This window comes from Eptatretus burgeri, chromosome 8, assembly GCF_056783735.1.
Source record: "Eptatretus burgeri isolate ZD-2024b chromosome 8, Ebu_testis_v1, whole genome shotgun sequence".
NCBI lineage: Eukaryota > Metazoa > Chordata > Myxini > Myxiniformes > Myxinidae > Eptatretus > Eptatretus burgeri.
Window position 1 is genome coordinate 104,750,356 of NC_140968.1, and position 20,075 is coordinate 104,770,430.

A 20,075-nucleotide genomic window follows, 5' to 3' on the forward strand; every position below is an offset into this window, starting at 1 on the left:
GGATATGGTACACCTATTTTTACCGGGGTATACATCGGCCCAGTACACTGGTACTCACGTCGCCGACCTCGGAAGGATGACAGGCTGAGTCAACCCCCTGGTGTATTAATTCAGTGGCCCAACGGGGCTTGAACTCAGGACCTTTTGGATCCCAAGCCGCTGCCCAAACCACTGCGCCAACACCAGGCTATCTGCAATTATAGTCTCAGGTCAACTTATTGTGCATCATCTCCTGTATGCTGCATGACTCTAAAAACGGCCTTGACTCGCTACACCAAGTGTTGTCACCATTAAACCAGCTAAATTGGGAAGACCATGCTCCTTCTGCTGCATACACTCAAAGAACATCTGATCTGCAGGTAAACTCAGGTTTCCAGGCATTCAGTCTTGCACAGATCGTTTGATGGCTGGCAAGGTGAAAATGCAAAGAAAAAGGATATCTGAAGATCCTCTTCAGCTGGTCATCAACGTCATTGCCAGGAAATAGTGGACGACCAGCGTTCGCAAGTTCTGCAAAACAAATGAAAGCAAAGTCAGCACATTCGTTGCATTGTACATACTTGTATGAAGATGACGATTTTGAAGGAATCATGAAAAATCTACTGATGTTATGGATTAGTGTCACAGGAATCACGCATGCTCAGAGTCATCGTTTTGTGATAAATAAATAATAAGCAGAACTCTGCCCTTTGAAGATTTCTTAATGTTTAAAAATGTTTAAAAATGGACAAAGAGAACGTGCTTTTGCATATGCGTCTTTAAAGCGCCTCATTTGCACACGCGTGCCATTTCCATTTAAAACTGCGCACCAATTCTCAACTGCCGGCTAACCTCAGACCTTCATTCTGCTCACCGCGCTGCAACGCGCTCACCACAACCACTTCACACGACTAACAAAAATACCCGCAACAACTCACGCTTACATTATCACAAACACGACAGTTGGGGAAAAACCTCTCCCTCCACACTGGGACATCATGACAAGGAATTTCCATCTCTTCGCCACAACGCCACATTACATACAATCTCTTCACGACAAATGCTGTAACGTATTCCGACTTCTCTACAACCGCCACTTATTCATCGGACACTCACCGCGGCCTCGAGGGACAGCGAGGGGACAATGGTCGGGTTATTACGGGGCATACCTCGAAGCACGGACGTGCGCTGGAGCTCGTTTGAGGACATTCAGGTAGCGCAGGGATTTCCCTAAAATCCCACGTTGGAATGGAGGCCAGTGCACATCCAGTGGCCAGAAAGCACCTCCAAAATCCATGGCCCCATGTTGAAGTCGGAGCTCCGACGCATGGCCATGTCGCTATGGACCAATCCATCCATCCATTGGGACCATACTCTGTGCAGAGCGTTGGTGCTGCCTTAGCGGTCTCCTTGGCTGGATCCAGGCACAATCCTGGATGGGTCGCCACTCCGACACAGGATACCAGCAAGCTAGCACTCATTTTTCCACCTCGGAAAGATGACAGGCAGAGTCAACCTCACCTGGTATTAATTCAACAGCCAAGGGGGATTTGAAGTGAGGATCCTAGGATCACAAGCCCACCACCCTAACCAATAAGCCAACACCAAGCATATGGACCAATGAGGAATCTTGAATTCACCAACAGCCTTGTTTGATCCAACTTTTGGCTCCTCTCCTCGCCCGGGGCTCATAAAAAGCACAAAAACAGCTCAGTTTCGACAGAACTCACCAAAGGAGAGAACTTGCCAGAAAAGATACTATGGAGACATCGGACCTCGCCAGGGAATCAGGTGGCACAAGGAGAGCAAGCGTTGACGCCGAGCGAGGGGCATCGCGGGTCAGCATTATCAAGCGTGGGATCACGCGTTGCTGCGACGAGCCGGGGGCTCTTCTCATTCTATCGAAGCTCAGTTAGGCTGAATCCCCAGCAAAACTTACACGTACAGATTCTCACACTTCTATGATGGGGGTCTTTTCTCTTACGCAACGTTATTCTACCATCTATCGCTCGTCTAATGTGGCCGCAAAAAGGCAATCGGCACGGGAAAGCCCAATCAAGAACGTTCTTTTCAGAGCGAACCAGAGCGAACTGAAGAGTGAACCGAACTGACCTGCAACTCAAATTCTTCCTCTTACATCACGCTGCACCCCGTATTGCATGACATTCGCACCTCTCACTCACGCACCCTTGACACACTCAGTATTTCTCCCTCCACACCTTTCCTGAGCGTTTTGGGTTACGCAGGTCTGCCAAACACACCAGGTATTAAGGGGTCGCGAATCCTCAACTGCTTCTATCCTCTGGGCTATCTCGAAATTTTCCTGAGGCTTGTGTGTGTGTGATGGCACCTGTTGTAGCATAAGTTAACGCTGTTTAAGAATATTCAGGATAACTCTGCACTGTGTCTTCTTCTTTTGAAAATATTGTATGTCTTTTGCCACATCCCAAAAATTCCTTGCTTTCCCTGCTGTACATTTGCAACAAATCCCTACTGTGCCACATAACTCTGCTCGCTTTGTTAAATAAATGTAGCTCGTTTTTGGATTTTCCTCCGTTGGTTTGCATGGTCCGCACCTTAGCTTAGCCGGAACGTTATTCCCCAACATCTGCTTAAATAGCCGGTACATACTTGGCAGGATTGTCATTAAAAAAAAGTTCCTTAAAAAGTTTTAAAAGAGAGAAAGTGTGGGGGTGGGGGCCCCGAGGTTGTTTTCCTCAGGGTCCGTGTTGGCTCTTGACACCCCTGGCAATTGTAAATTAGCTCAGGTGTAACCAATCTCCTTCAAAATCACACACCAAGTTAATTTACCCACACGTGTTAAATTGTCATGATTCTGATTATTTCAGAATAAAATCAGCTGTTCCTGAAGATTTCCTCTGCTGGGGAGTGCATTTCACAGCAAAGAGTCAACCATGAGCACCAAGGAGCTTTCAAAAGACCTCCCGGATAAAGTTGTAGAAAGGCAGAGATCAGGGGATAGGTATAAAAATATTTCAAAGGCCTTGAATATCCCTTGGAGCACAGGCATGATGATCATTAAGAAGTGGAAGGTGTGTGGTACCACCAAGACCCTGCCGAGATCAGGCTGTCCCTCCAAACTGGATGACCAAGCAAGGAGGAGAATGATCAGCGAGGTCACCAATACGCCAATGGCAACTTAGAAAGAGCTACAAGGCCATTATGGCAAGGACTGGTCATTGGGTGCATGCGACAACAATATCCCAATCACTCCACAAGTCTGTTCTGTACGGTAGAGTGGCAGGATGGAAGCTATTACTCAAAAAATCCCACCTTGAGTCCCGTTTTCAGGAATGCAAAAAACCGCTCCAGAGATTCTGAAGCCATGTGGCAAAAAAGTTTTGTGGTCTGACGAAACCAAGATGGAACTTTTTGTCCTAAATGCAAAACGTTACACTTGGCGCAACCGCCACACAGCACATCACCCAAAGAACACCATCCCCACTGTGAAGCAAGGTGGGGGCAGCATCATGTTATGGGGGTGTTTCTTAATAGCAGGAACTGGGGCACTTGTCAGGATAGAAGGGAAAATCGATGGAGGAAAACCTGCTGTCCTTTCCTTGAAAACTGAAATTGCGATGGAAGTTCACCTTTCAGCATGATAATGACCTGAAGCACAAAGCCAAGGCTACACTGGAGTGGCTAAGGAACAAAAAGATAAATGTCCTTGAGTGTCCCAGTCAGAGCCCCTTACCTAAATCCAATCGAAAATCTGTGGCATGACTTGAAGATCACTGTCCAGCAACGCTCCCCACGCATCTTCACTGAACTTGAACAGTTTTGTTCAGAAGAATGGGCAAATATTGCCCAATCAAGGTGTGTAAAGTTGGATGAGACATATCCCAACAGACTCACAGCTGTAATTGCTTTCAAAGGTGCTTCCACCAAGTAATAACAAAGGGGAGGGGGTGGGGGGGAAGTGGACACTTATCCAACCAACATATTCTAGTTTTGTACTTGAAATTAATTTTCTGAAATTTGTAGAATTTGTTTTTCACTTTGACGTCGGTTATGATGTGTAAGTAAAGGTGGAAAAAGTCTGATTTAATGCAATTGAATTTCAGCCTGGAAGGCAACATCATCACACCATTTGAAAGCCTTTCTACTGAGCAGGGGTCAGCTTTTTGCAGGCTCCAATCATGGTATCCTTTCTTCTGGCAATGTTTTTACGGCCGGATGCCCTTCCTGACGCCAACCCTTTAGTAGTTGCCTTCGACACGCAGGGATAATAACCAGTATACTGGTGCTCATTTCGCCGACTTTGGAAGGATGATAGGCTGCGTCAACCCCCCGCCCCCTCCCCCTGATGTTAATTCAGTGGTTAGTGGGGTTCGAACTCAGGACCCCAAGGATCCCAAGCCACCACCCTAACTACTAAGCCAACACCAGGCTCCAGGCTATAAGGCAACAAAAGGTGAGAATTTTGAAAGGGGGTGTACACTTTCCATCGGCACTGTACGAAGTCCACCATTTTGACATAACTTAAAGTCAAGTGACTGGAACAAGCTTTGCAATCTTTGTGACCAGTCAGGAGTTGAACGTCACTGCTAAGTTTCAGCCGGATCGGTCTAATGGTTTGGCTGGAGAAGTCTAAATAGGAGATGGACGGACAGACAGATCGATGGACGGTGCACGATGACAAAACCTTACCTGGAATTCCAATTCCAGATAAGCTAATAATAGCAACTAGATGCATCCCACGCCAGCCGTGACATCATTTTTCTCAAACTATATTTCTCATGGCTGGTCTATCCCAAGAACTGGCACTTATAACTGTGAGCAGTGATGCTGGGGACCACACTGGTTGTTGCAATGATGATGCCATCCTTTGAGGATGCCATTCCATGCTGCACGTTCCAATGACGATGCCCTCCTACGACGATGTCATACATGGGGAAACACACTTGATAACTATGATGTCATTGGTCACGTGGTTTGACAGTCACATTGGAATTTGGACCTTTAGAAATCCTTTAGAAATCCCCTTCTCTCAAACAGCCCAACCAATCGACACAAAATTTTAAATGGGTCTGACTACCCATGAGGATTAAAGTTTGATAACTGGAATGTCATCCGTCATGTAGTTTGGCAGCCATACTCGATAGAAGAAAAAACTAACTTTTTTTTCCTCTGCCAGAACACATGACTGATGACATCATGATTATCAAACTATGTTCCTTCTGGGGAGTCTCTGCCAAACGTCAAGTTTCATTTGTTTTTGTTGAGCAATTTGAGAGAAAAAAAAAACAATGTAAAAGTTTTTTTTCATCAAGTCATTTTTGCCATGATCGTTACACATCCATGTGAGCAGCAAACGAGTGAGCACAAAACCCTGAGAGGTCACAGAAGGTCTGTGGGGAATCGCTGGACAAACAATAAACGCAATCTTATGGGAATGACATGACTCTTTGGGATTTATGAGGGCCACTGCAAAAGTTGTGCAAACGATATTCCCACGATCGTCCAAGAAACACCAATATTTATCAATACACAAGTATTGGGATTGTAATGATATGGCCAAGTTTTAGGGGTGTAACGATAAGCTTTGCTCCAAATAGGACTCGACCTACCCTCCCACCCCCTCCAGCCAATCCAATAAGGAGCCGGTGTTTCTAGTTATAACAACAGCGAGAACTGCTTTGCAACAAATATTCCCAACCGATGCGATATTTGCCAAGTCCAAAAAGGGCATAACTCTGTGAAAAAATTGACGAAACAACCTGAAACTCGAACTCGTTCTGTAACTTATCATAATAAGGCCATGTACTAAGTTACAGATTACTATGTTAAAGGGTACCGGGGTGGGGGTTTGGGGTCTGAAAAAAAACCACAGGCGGGACGGACAGATGGAGAGCAAACGTATCGTCTCCCCCCAGGTGCAACCGGTAGGGGACTAATAAAATGACAATACGATAAGACCAAAGCCATGGTGGCGAATGATTCAGAATGATATCCTGTTCTTGTGTAGACAAGCGCCTGGCACCAAAAAGCCAGGATGAAAACACGATACACACATACATCCATACGTACAAAACAATACGTGGGAATAAAATAAACAAAACCTTGGAATCCCACCAACCATCTTTCAAGGAGAGCTTACATCAACATTGTATGAATTTAAATAAACAATGCTTCGAACGTGTGCTTTTTTGCAACATGGCTGGGATGGCAAAGGCAAAGTAATCGGCAAAATTCAACAAGTTGATCCAAAAGGACTTTGGCAATACGAGGCAGCCATTGCTGCAAGAATAATGGAAGGGTCATTGAACATGTTTTGTCAAAATCCCTTCTCAAAGAGACCAAGCTGGAAGAGCAGGTTAACTAGCTGGACCAATCTGCTATTCAAACGCATATTAAGAAAAGAATGAGGTTTCAGGATGAGATTTTTTTGTTTTACAAGATGTGCAAAAACAAATGCAGAGGCATTAGCAGGCCATGGCTTGCTATACATAACCAAGTGAATTGCAGGGCCCAAATGAGACAAAGCCTCGAGTCGTTTCAGATCCCACACGGACCCACAAAGGGTAATCAATTATAGCCACAACATCAAATAGATAATTTCAGTTTCATATGAAAGATACAAGGTGCTTGCTGTTGGGCTCTACTTTGCTTTATCCCAACCATCTTACTCCTCGACCTACATCTCTCCTTCGCCAACCACTTCTGACCTGGGAAGCCAAGCAGCCTTTAAAACAGCAACAAGGTGATGAAAACCCACCAGCAAAAATGCAGCCAGCTGACCACATATCGATGGACGTTGAATAAAGCTTTGCTCCAAATAGGACATCTGGGGGTCGATACCAAAGCGTAACCACCTGCACCAAATGGATGGGGGTGGGGAGGAGAGAGAGGGGAGAGGAAGGTTAAAAAAAGACAAAGAAGAAAGAAATAACTTGCATCACAAATAGACAAGCCAGTCAAACCAAACAAATGACCTTTTCACCTTTGTCATCATGGAGGTAAAAAAAAAACAAATGAAACATCACAAATAAGTTTCTCACGACTTATTCCTCCTTTAATTGGCATTTTACATTTCATGGAAAGGAGTCACCCTGAGCAGGAGAGGGAGAGATGGGGTGGTGGGAGTCACAAGCCTCAGCTCACCTCGGCCGAGTAACACCTCACAGGAATCCCAAAAGCACGAGCGAGACCAAAGTCTGCAAGTTTAAGCTCGCCATTCTAAAAGGAGAAGCAAATAACAAGCCGGTTAATAAACCGAAACAAGAGCCAAAAGAGACAGGTCTGTAAACCTTTGATCTATCATGACGAAAAGACAAATAGCTACTGATTAACCGATAAACCGATAAAACCTCACTAAGATTAAAAATGAAAAAGGATAAAATAAATTATCTTTTATGATCATTGGTGCATCCGATGTGATTTTTGTTTTTTGTTATGTTTCTGCCTTGTTTTATAAGCTCTCTTTTGTCATCCCACGCACCGACATATGCAAAGGTCTGGAAAGTGTAACACCGGCGGAGCCGCGGCATCGGACGGTAACTTGGCCCCTGCCCTCGAAGTTGCTCCCTGGCCCTCCCTGCCCGTCCCACCCGGTTAATGAGCAGATTCTGTGGCTTGAGGTCACGATGGAGCACGTTTCGACTGTGGCAGAAAGCTAATCCTTTGAGCAGCTGGTACATGAAGGACTATATGCACAGCGTATGGTCGGGGGTGAGAAAAATGGTGGAGGAGGAAGACAAGAACAAAGCAATTAATTACAATGCACAAAATTACTTCCACACATGTACAACTTCATTGATAAAGCCATTCATCACAATGACTACAGCCGCTGATTAAACAGGAAGAGCTATTCCCGATGTATCAAAATAACATTTAAAGGTGGTTACAATTCGACGGTACATCATTTTTATATCAAACCTCAAAATACGAGGGAGAGTGGTCCCAAAAGCTATCAAAGTGGTATATATCGAGTACTGCTTGGTGCACAGTTATGTGATGAGTATGCATAACATCTATTAGCTCACTTGTTTAAGAAAACGGTTCACTTTTTAACACTCCAAATTTACAGTAGATTGTGTGTCGAGTATGGTGATGTGTACATATTTCACAATGACGTCTGGTAATGGGTAATATTCTGGCACTTCGAAGACAGCAGAGTAGACACATTGTAAACAAGCCTCGCATTGGGCAACCACAGACAACCGAGACACCGTGAAATGAAGAGAAGGTCAAAGCAATGGTTCAAGACGACCGTCGGATGTGTATTCTGGATATCGTATCTGAATAGACCGTTGGTCAACATGCTGTGCAGGTAATACTAGGGAACCTATGCCTGTGTAGTGTGTATAGGCTCTCAACCAACTTCGAATACCTCCTATATGCCCATTCCAGGTCTTTCCCGAAACTGTGACGGCTTCATTGCCACCATCCTTGCCAGAGTTGGGGGGGGGGGGGTAGGAACATTTATTTTTCTGCTTGGCCAAGTTACTCCCTCCTGCACAGTGGTCCTGTGAAGAGGTTTCCTAGTTTCAGGACTAGATGAAGGTTTTGCCAGTTTTTACTCCTCTTCTTTTTCTCTACACAGCCCTTCACATTTAGTGCATTTCAGTCTTGTTTCGGGTGAACTTCAATTTAAAAAAGATAAATCCCAGCTGTTTTGGTATCGTTCCTTATACTGCTGCGAGTGCTGTACCCGAAGAAGTCGAACACGAAATGCTCTTTCCAAGCCGAGCCCGAGTCAAAACGGCTTTGGCTGTTAAATATCAGAGTTATTCTTCCTTTACTGTAATTTCCCATCGTATTTTACCTCTGTCACCGAAAGTAGACAGAGGTTATGTTTTCACCTCATCTGTCTGTCTGTCTGTTTATTTGTCAGCAGGATATCTCAAAAAGTTATGAACGGATTTCACCAAAATTTGGTGGACAGGTTGGGTGTGTGACAAAGACAAATCGATTCGATTTTGGTGAAGGTCCAGATCCGGACACTAAGATTTTAAAGTGATTCTTCATCATTGAGAGATGGAGCAAAAAATGATATCCCTGCAAACCCTCAAATATCGCGCGTTTCCACCAATTGCAGGCAACCTATTGTGTTCCAATTTCGTTGTCGCGGTATTTAATTTCGGACAATCATGGGGTTTTTTTTGAGCCGAGACGAGTCATTGTTTGCATCCACGTGGCCGATTACCTCGCATTTCGAGCCTTTTCTTGTCTTTCGTGCCCCGTTAATTGCAGTAATCAGACCAGCATACGGGAATGAAGCTGTTTAATAATGAATCGTCATCAAACAGGAAATTGCAAGATCCAGCAATACTACATCCACAAGATGTAGTAGATGCACAAGTTAATGGCGCCCATTTGTAAAACAATGGACAAAATTAATCGTGCCAAAAAGCAGAGAAAGGTTAGGACATCGTGTGAAGAAATCGAGTTGTTAGATACGTCGACAAGAAGTGAAAGTGCGGCATTTGTGAGCCACCATTACCAGATCAATGAATCAACTGTTTGTAAACACGAGTCAAATATCTGTGTAAGTGTTCTTGCCAGGAAAGTGCAAAAGGTCATTCCAGTCCCATGATCATCATATTGAAAGGATGGAAAAAGCGCTTAATGTTTGGATCGAGGACCAAACAGAAAAAAACAAAAAAAAGCCTTCGAGTGGACCGGTGTACGGCAGAAACCATTGCAGATTTACCAGCATTTTTACGAACTTGGGCCGAAGGCTCCAACTTTACCATGGCTCATGGAACGAATTGAGACGAAGGGATTTATGCTGGAGTAGGGTTTTAACGCCAAAGACACGGGATTATTTTGGAAAAGGATGCCATCTCGTACCTTCCTGTCCGAGCAGGGAAGATCGATCTGCTCTGGATCAAGGTGGCTAAGGATTGTTTTACCCTTCTTCAATGTGGCAATAGAGCAGGTGACTTTGGCATGCACTCAATGCTCAAACAGCCATCGCAGGTTCTACATCCATATCTTTCACACGTTGGGTGTGTGACAAGGACGAATTGATTCGATTTTGGTGAAGATCCGAATCCGGATCTGGATACGAGAATTATTTAATTTTTAAAGTGATTCTTCACCATTGAGAGATATGGCCAAAAGTGATATCGTACTGTATAGCATGATATTTCAAAAATGTAATGGGCCCGATATGTTCTCATGGATCAGGCATTGCGTAATGGAGGTATGCGCTCTCCCGAGTGCCCTTCGAGTTTCTGGCTTCTGTCGATCTTCCTCGAAGTCCAGGAAACGAACCCCCCTTTTCCCACTGGCCCTTGGTTTCCACAATCGCAGTTTTAACTCTCGCGGCATTTTCCAGGAACTTAAACCCCGCAATATTGAAGGGTTGACTGTATAGCACGATATCTCAAAAAAGTTTGTGGATGATATATGACAAAACTATGTGGATGAGTTTGGTAGGTGACAAGAATAATAAGCAAATTTGATTTTGGTTCAGGTCCAGATCCATATCTGCCCATCAGTGGGCCACAAAATGTAGACTGTTCAGCGTGGCAGAGGTATGTACTCCACCGAATGCCGTCCTAGTTCAATCTGTATTTCATTGGTTCCGTATTATTTACCGCAGGTTCGTAAACTGTAGTCTATACCAATATATGTCAATGTGTGTGTGTGTGTGTGTGTGTTACAGTGTGTCTCCTCCATAACTCCAAAACCATAACACCTAATAGTCTGAAACTTTGCATGCATACGAAGAAAACTCCAAGGAAGTGCAAGAGTGAAAATTGGGTGTTTGGGGTTAATTAAAACAACCCCTTTTAAAGACAATTAACAGCCTTATTTAATTATATCCTTCATCAGAAGATCTTCAGCCACCTCGCTCTCTGGAGTCTTAAGGCGTTTCCTGGGTAACCTCACTGGGGTCTGAAGCCGCCATGTGTTTTGACCTGTTCAACCTTGCCTTGAATTGGAACAGGCCACAACGATTCCTCAACGATAGTTTATTTTATTTTTTCCACTTTCCTCACTCATATTATCAAATGCCTGTTCATCATAGCTATGAATCACTGCATACATTGCAATGCATATAAACGCCCAGAGACGTCAGCGTTCGTTGCTTTAGTTAATTTCCTCATATCACCATGAGTATCTGTTAAATTAAGGAGAATTCCAAAATTTAAGCTCCAGAATCAAACTTACAAGCAGTTATGACTACTAGAAAAGCGTTCATTTGTCCAATTCGGACATATTTGACATTTTGGGCGTCTCTGGGACGTGTATGTTTAATGTGACGGTCAGCGATTGTAAATTACGTGCCAAGGGAGCCGTTTATCAACTGTTTTGTTGGAGTGCTTAAGCCAGCGCTACACAATATTTGCACTGCCACTGAATACTGTATATAGACCGACTTGAACAAAGTTCAGAGCTACTTCGCCTGCGTTGGCCACGAGGTGGCTGCCTCGCTGAAAATTTATTTTCCAAGACGTTTCCCGTTTTTAAAGACATTATACGACCTGTCATTTCGGCATAGATAAATACAAATAAAAATTAAACGTTTCGCTTTTAAAAGTTTCTTGAAACGTTTCGTGCATTGCGTGGTAAAGCCACTTGGCGGGTTCTTCAACATTCAATTGAGATACCGTGATGCTACACTGGAGGTAGGAAGGAAAAATAAATTATATTGTTACGTTTGAGGGGGGGGTATACATTCAAAGGGTAATTAGGATGTTTAATTAGGTATGCCATGCTGTTCGAGTTTACCAGGATCTCGATGTAATAAGTAGCAATTCAGTGGTGATAAGTTGTCCAGTAAATGTTCATTTCTTCAAGGGGGGAGATGATAATTGTCACGTAATTAGATAGGGACACGGGATAGGGTAAGTGTGTCTGCGTAAACCCCTTTTTGGTATTCTCTGGAGACTGGCCGTGACGTCACAGGACAGTGCAGCGGATGGCTCCGCCCCGTGATCATGATTGGCGGAAGGCGATGGCGGTGGGCCAATAAACAGCTCGATTGGAAGTGACGAGGACCAAGGATAAAAAGGTTCTGTTCGGGGTCGAAAAGGAAGAGGAGGAAGATTACAACCAAAAGATCGTGGTTTTTTTGGTGTGGAAGCTGTGGCGGCAGAGAGCGTCCTGGTTGTTGTGCTGAATCGATCGTGTTCTTGATCGTGTCTGGGAGCCTTGCCGAGCCTCGTGCATCGCTTTGGTTGGCTCTGGGGCTCTGCTGACTCAGAGTGCGGGGTCGGGCGGACCTGCCTCCCTCTCCTGCTCGCGGCTTGGCGCCGGAGCTGGTTCCCTGGCGGCTGTGAGCGGACTTGGGCCAAGACCAGGAGGTCGACAGCACCACGGTTTCTCCTGCCCCCCTGACGAGAGCAAGGCCAGCTCGTCCGGCGCCGATCCAGGGACAGTTGCGTCCACACCACGGTCCAGCCTGACCACCAGAAATAGCTACGTTGTGTGTGTGTGTGTGTGTGTGTGTGTGTGTGTGTGTGTGTGTGTGTGTGTGTGTGTGTGTGTGTGTGTGTGTGTGTGTGTGTGTGTGTGTGTGTGTGTGTGTGTGTGTGTGTGTGTGTGTGTGTGTGCGCTTGGCGCCTTAGAGGGATTGAGAAGTGTATATTCATTGGAATTGTCTGTTTTTCCCCACGCCCGATCCCACACCATCCCGTCGAATCGCCCCGGAACCCTCTTCTTGCAGAGTCTTGTTATTTCTGGTAATAATAAAAACAAATAAACATCATCAACTCAGTAAAAAGTGACTCGTGCCACCTTCCTCGTCCCATTTGAGGTAGAGCGATTAGAACCGCCATGTTTGGGTTATAAATAAATAAACCGCCTCATCGTTTCGGCTCATTCTACGTTGGCGGGACTGTTCAAGTCCCGTGGACGTCACAATATGATCACAATGAGAATTTTTTTTTCTTTCAGTTCTGAAGTAAGGAATAGCCACATCACAGAAGGAAAGCCGAGAGGTACGCATGCTCACTCTGTGTATCCTGGATTTGGATCTCAACCCAACTCAAAACTGTCCTTCCATGCTTCACAGGCTGGGTGATTCATCACTGTGTGTGTCTCCTCTCGGATGGACGATAAACTGGGCGTCACAGCTGCCGGAATCCCCCACCCTCTCCCTCCCAATCCTACCCCCTCTCTCCCACCCCTATCCCTCTTTCTGACCGTGACCCTCTCCCCCCCTCCCACCTATTTCTCTCTCCCAACCCTCCCCCTGGTCCCCCATATTTCACCCCTGTTGAGGGGACTGTAGCGTGTATGAATCTTATTTGGAGCCGACCAGTGGGGTGCAAAGGTCGCTGCATGTACTAGCTGTTGGTTTTGAATGCTCCCGCCTCAGGTCTCAAAGTGTGTGTGTGTATATATATGTGTGTATATGTGCGCGTGTGCGTGCGTGCGTGCGTGCGTGCGTGCGTGCGTGCGTGCGTGCGTGCGTGCGTGCGTGCGTGCGTGCGTGTTGGATTGGTATCTGCATATGCAGGTTTCAGAATGTTGAATGGAGTCCTCCCATGACAGGCTCAAAACATCCACTTTCATTTCAGTAAGGGGTAACAATTCATGGACCAAGCTGTGAAGTTTTCTGTTCTCAAAGTTTTGTGCCGAGGTCTCTCTTCAGGATTGTTGCTGAGCCCCGGACGGCTTCCAACTGTAGTTAGTTTGTAATAATATTCCCAGGGATGGTTTTTAGCTTACCTGTAAAGTAGTTCCAGGGAGATGATGGGATGGCGCGTCGTCCGTCCGTCTGTCCATCCATCCACAAATACTTGCAACTTCTTCTCATTAAACGACACATACGATTTCAATGAAATTTGACCACAACCTTCATCACCGGTGATGGCATTAAAAAAACACAAAAATGGGATCTGAAGGGGTCTATAGAGGGAGTTTATGGGTGGGGGGGGAGTGGGTTGCTTCCACAAAGAGGTATTTGCTTTCTTCGCAGAAACGAGACACACAATTCTGATGAAACTTCACGACAACCTTCATCATTCATGACGTACCAAAGTTTGTTCACAACATTTAAAAAAAGTTGGGGTCGAGGAGGCTCTGGGTGTGGGGGGGGGTTGCCCCCAAAAATATGTATTTGTTTTCTTTTCTGAAACCACACACACAATTTCGAAAAAAACTTGACCACAACCATTATCACCCGTGATGTACCAAGGTTTGTTCATAGCATTAAAAAAAAAAATCCATAGGTATTTACTTTCTTCTCCGTTATTATACAGGCTGTCAATAAAAGGTTAACCACTTCAAAACTCTATTAGTAAAACAAAAAAATTAACTCGGAAAATGAAAACCAAATCATGGAGAAATGAAACTCATTATGCGTGAATGCGGTCATAGTTGAGGTGTTCGATGTGAGCACCCCCACCCACACAACATGCATTCGCATGAATTATGAAGTTTTCAATGACGTTTCTGTAAGTTTTAATGGTTGCCGTTTGCACATAAGCCTCAACTCCTGCCATTCAGATCAGGTTCAGATCTGGGGTATTCCTTGTCGACTTACAAGCTCCCCAGAGGAAAAACACAATCCAGCAGATTGAGGTCGGGGCTGTGTGGAGACCATTCATTTTCCATACACACACTGAGAACTCATTGTCTGAAGTTTTGACGCAGTAAAGTAATTGTTTCCTTGGCTGTATGCGGGGTGGCACCGTCTTGAACGAACCACCGTCACCGGAGGGCTGCAGCGCTCATCGATTGCTTCAAATCTTCGTAAAATGCGTTGACATCCTCGATTGATTGTAACCGTTCTTGTCTTCAAACAAATACGGCCCAAACACACCTCTGTAGCTGACAGCCACAAAGGCAGTGACTTTCCAACCCTAAAGCGACTTCTCGTCAACCTCATCTGGACGTTGACTTCCCCAGAAAATGTTGTTGTGTGAATTGACAGCACCATTGACGTGAAAGTGTGCCTCGTCACTTCACCACACATCGCGAATCCAGTTTGGGTTTGCCTCAATCTTCTGCTGCAGCATCTCACATATAGCAACTCGTGCTGCTTCATCCCCAGTCAATTTATGGGCTGTTGTGACGTGGTAAGGAAAGAGGTTTAAATCTTGTTTTATTTTTCTTCTGATGCTGCTGGGAGCGAGACGCAGTTCAGCCAATCTTTGACGATGCTATTTCTTCGGACTTTGCATGACTGACTCACAAACTCGTTCCACGTTTCCTTAACACTGTACACTTCTTGGGCGACCGGACCTTACCTTGTTAATGTTGAGAATCGCCCCTTTACTTTTGAACTTTTTCACAAGTTTCCAAATGGCTGGCTTGCTTGGTTTGTTTCTGGGATGCACTCCGTATTCAGTACAGAACCTCGTCTGGACAGAAGCAGAAGTAAAGATTTGGTCTCAAAATACCACTTGACAATGTTTATTCTTTGCTCCGTAGAAAACGACAATCTTTTCCGTAAAATACTTTGGTTATGTTTGAGTGACTTTTGCAAAGATCATTGATCACTCCTGCAAAACAAAAAAAATTTAAGGCAATGACTAAAAAAACCAAAGGTTATTTGAAGTGGTTAACCTTTTATTGACACACCCTGTATTTTGTGGGTCATCCGTGCCTACCAGTGGTTGCCTGGTTATCTTATCCAACCACTACCAGCTGAGTGCCCAGGAGTATTGCCCCAATATTTAATATCTCTGTGAGGTTCTTTGTCATCAATCCTGTAGCTCCAGGCATTAATGGTACAACTTTGGCATTCTTCAGCTTTCAGAATCTTTTCACTTTGTTCTTGAGGCCTTGGTGTTTGGTCATTTTCTTGATTTGTGCATCGTTTAGTCCAAAATCACTGCTATTAACACATCAATCAGCAATGCCTTGTTCTCTCTTTTGTACCGAAGTATTATCTCTGGTCGCAATGCTTTCTTTTCAATGTTCACGCTCGATGGGATCTTGAGGTCATACATGAGCGGTAGGTACTTCAATGTTTCAGTGATAACTTTTGGTTCATAGTTCCACAAGTTATCTAGAACTGGGATATCAAAGTTTTTGCAGATGTGCCAGTCGATTACTTTACAAATTTTGTTGTGTGTACACTGTACAGCCGTTCTGACGTGTGTGTGTGTGTGTGTGTGTGTGTGTGTGTGTGTGTGTGTGTGTGTGTGTGTGTGTGTGTGTGTGTGTGTGTGTGTGTGTGTGTGTGTGTGTGGTCATTAAGAATAACATTGTTACGGCTGTGGAAATTCGCATTACACCATGAAGGGCCCGTAGGTGAGATCTCAAAGTCCATGTGTAGTTAGCCCCAAATCCGTTGTCTGGAGGGAATTTATGTGATTCATTCGGGCTGCGACGCTTTGAGATAGCCGTTTTTCTGTTCTATCTTTATTTTGAACCAACCACGTCTCAACCGCCATCACACAACAACCACCTTAACCACCACGCCAGCCATCGTCACCAACTACAACCACGCTCCAACCCTCAGACAACAACAACGCCAACAGCCACGACCTTTACCTTCACAACTCAATCCCGCAAACATCGCATCACCGTCATTCCCAAACGGCACCATAACCATCAAACCACCACCGATAAACCCTCCACCACCCTCACCTCTCTCCTTCTACGGCCATTCCCGCACCACCCTCACCTCTCTCCTTCTACGGCCATTCCCGCACCACCTGTGAACACTGAGCGTCGGGCTGTCTTGGGCTCGTTCAAGATACGCACCGAGCCGCGAGTGCAAATAGCGGCCTTTCTGAAGAAGAATTCGGATCAAGAACGCTACACGCCCACTTCTGATCCGTCCAATTAACAAGCGCGGAGCGGCTTGGCCCCGCCTCCAGGCACGTCTGAGAGAAATCGATATATGCAAATTCTCGGATCAGGGGAGGTTCACGCCCACTTTTCCTCCGTCCAATTGGCGAGCGTGGCTCCGCCCCCGAGGTCATCCTGATCCGGAAATTTGCATATTGCTTTCTCCTGCCGGCCTATAAAACGGCGAGCGCAAGGCGAATCGTGGCAGAGTGTAGCAGTAGCAGTGTGGCAGTAGCAGAGAGTGTGGCAGTAGCAGTGTGTGTCGGCAGGGCAGAGTGAGTCGAGTCATCGGTGTGACAGAGAGTGGAGTCGGGTGGCGAAGGCATCGAGTTGGGTTCTGGAGTCGGCGGAGAAGAGTTGTGGGAAGAGGCCAAGGAGCTCGGGTCCGAGGCGAGAAGGACGGCGGTCAGCGACGAGGTCGTGGTGTGAGATCGCTCGTCGCGGGACCCAAGCCAGCCAGCCAGCCATTCTCCTCCCCCAGGGCATCAACAATTCCCCCTTTCCCCCGCGCTAAGATAGTGCAAAAAGGGGGCCCCGTTCCCACCCCACTCCAAACGTCATGCCAATAAAACCGCCAAGGAGCACGGAGTCGGGGCACAGCCACGCAGCCACATCTGCGGCTCGTCCGCCAACGCGTCACGAGGACGCGGGTAGGACCCACCCGGTCTCGGGGACCTGGCCGCTCCTTCAGGTCACGCGCGCATATTGGCCTACAGGCCCGTCTGCCCCCTTGTCTGTGAGGGTGGTTTCTTTCCTTTGCTTTTGAGTAAATGTGTGTTGGCGCCGTCTGTAAAGTAGAACTGTATAAGTGTTGCCATGTGTACGCGTATTCGGTAGTAACTCTGCGTCATTGTTTCTTTTGTTTTAAATGCTACATGTGCATTTTGACTGTTTGGCTGTATATGTGTGCTTTCCGTCTGTCGCGTAATAAATGTGCATTGTGTGAACTGTTTTCCCGTTTTGCTTCGTCTTTTCTTTATTGACCCTCCATCCTGCTTCACGTAAAGGGTTCGTAGTGGGCTTAATACGCCCGATAATTAATCTGAACCGTCCAGGTCGGGGATAACACCGCTCGGTTATCCTGATAGCACGGAACGGGCCGCCCAAGCGGCCCATGTCCAGAGTCGACCTGCGACGAGGTGCGATCGCCCGGTCGACCATTCGCGCAGGTACTTAGGTAGATAGAATTTGGCGAGCGACCCTATCCTGCGCGGGTGGGCAATTGGCACGATCGTGGTGAGGTTAAACCCCCACCCGTGAGTAGCTCCCGGTGTTGGTCCGAGAGGGTCACGACTGAATTGTCCGTCCGGTGGGCGACGTGCCGCGATTCGAGTCACGTGGCCGTCCGCACGCCGGCGGGCGCGAATTCGCAACAATATCATTCTCTTTACGAACCACACCTCCACCCCTCACCTTTCTCTTTTTGTTTTTTTTCAAAATATTGTCTCTGTCACCCCTCCCTCCCACAGTAGAGCAATATGTGGTGAGGCACAGCTCTCCCCAACTGCCCCCCCCTTCCGAGTCTGTCTGTGTCCGTGTCTCTCTCAACACCCCCTCCCCCCCACCCCTTTGCTTTCTTCTCAGAAACGGCACACACAATTCTGATGAAACTTCACACAACCTTCACAACCCATGGTGTACCAAAGTTTGTTTATGACATTAGAAAAATTGGGCTCGAAGGAGCTGTAATGGGGATTCCCCCTCAAATTATGTATTGGCTTTCTTCTCCGAAACTAGACACACAATTTCGATGAAACTTGACCACAATCTTCATCACCCGTGATGTATCAAAGTTTGCTCACGCCATTAAAAAAATTTTGAGGTCTGATGGGGTGTACGGGGGGGGGGGGGTCAGGTGTAGAGCTGTTCAGGGCTAAAATGAAAAATCTCAAATAACCTTTTGGGGTTGCCCCCAAAAAGAGATATTTGCTTTCTTCTCAGAAACTGCACACAATTCCTCTGCCAACCTGTAAGGTAAACAGGAACTTCACTGTTTACATTAATTTTGTGAGGTCGTCCCTCAATCTATGTTTGTACAAATTTTTCCAACATTATGGAAGGGATTTTTTATTTATTTATTATTTTTTAGTGCAGCAGCAAACACCAGCCTACTGATATTTTTTGTATACAGAGTCAATGCTTGTGGAAGAGCTAAAATACTGAAAAGCAACAGAACAAAATGAACAGCAGAAACAGGGAAAATAACAGCAGGAGGGTTGAAGGACAAAAGAGGGAGACTTGGAAAAATAAGGGATGTGGGGAGGAATGAGGGGTATGGGAGGATGCACAGGGTGGACAAGATAGATACAGAAGCAAACTTTTAAGAAAGAAAAACTGGAAATTTGGAAGGAGGTGCTCTTGGGGGTGGGTATTTGGTAAAGAAGAGACAGCAATCATGGATTACTGTGGGGAAGAAATAACTACATGGAAAGAATGAGATTGAACACAAATCCGAAATAACCTCCAAGTCTTCACCGCCTGATTAAGCTTCACATTTTTACATTTTTCACATGTTTAGCCCCGTGGATTTCACATTTTAACATTTTTAGCCCCGTGGGTTTCACATTTTTAGCCCCGTCAATTTCACATTTTTACATTTTTAGCCCCGTGGATTTCACATTTTTACATTTTTAGCCCCGTGGATTTCACATTTTTACATTTTTAGCCCCGTGGATTTCACATTTTTACATTTTTAGCCCCGTCGATTTCACATTTTTACATTTTTAGCCCCGTGGATTTCACATTTTTACATTTTTAGCCCCGTGGATTTCACATTTTTAGCCCCGTCGATTTCACATTTTTACATTTTTAGCCCCGTGGATTTCACATGTTTAGCCCCGTTGATTTCACATTTTTAGCCCCGTGGATTTTACATTTTAACATTTTTAGCCCCATCGATTTCACATTTTTACATGTTTAGCCCCGTCGATTTCACATTTTTAGCCCCGTCGATTTCACATTTTTACATTTTTAGCCCCGTGGATTTCACATGTTTAGCCCCGTGGATTTCACATTTTAACATTTTTAGCCCCGTGGGTTTCACATTTTTAGCCCCGTCGATTTCACATTTTTACATTTTTAGCCCCGTGGATTTCACATTTTTACATTTTTAGCCCCGTGGATTACACATTTTTACATTTTTAGCCCCGTGGATTTCACATTTTTAGCCCCGTGGGTTTCACATTTTAACATTTTTAGCCCTGTGGATTTCACATTTTAAGCCCTGTGGATTTCACATTTTAGCCCGATGCGATTCACATCTTTACATTTTTAGCCCTGTGGATTTCACATTTTTAGCCCTGTGGATTTCACATTTTGATGTGAAAACTGATGGACATGTGATATTATGTGAAGTAAATAAACATTAAAAT

General features: G+C 45.4%; 1 protein-coding gene across 2 annotated transcripts in view; it reads right to left on the minus strand.

The window, feature by feature from the left end:
* Window positions 1–20,075, minus strand: part of CDK5 (cyclin dependent kinase 5) — a 140,932-nt gene that overhangs the window by 56,351 nt on the left and 64,506 nt on the right. For both annotated transcript variants that reach the window (XM_085893408.1, XM_085893407.1), the window contains exons 6-9: window positions 7,551–7,646; window positions 7,105–7,179; window positions 6,719–6,815; window positions 439–510 (exon numbers count right to left, since the gene is read on the minus strand). In XM_085893408.1, coding sequence (XP_085749534.1) covers window positions 439–510; window positions 6,719–6,815; window positions 7,105–7,179; window positions 7,551–7,646 — 340 coding nt within the window. The remainder of the gene's footprint in view (window positions 1–438; window positions 511–6,718; window positions 6,816–7,104; window positions 7,180–7,550; window positions 7,647–20,075) is intronic.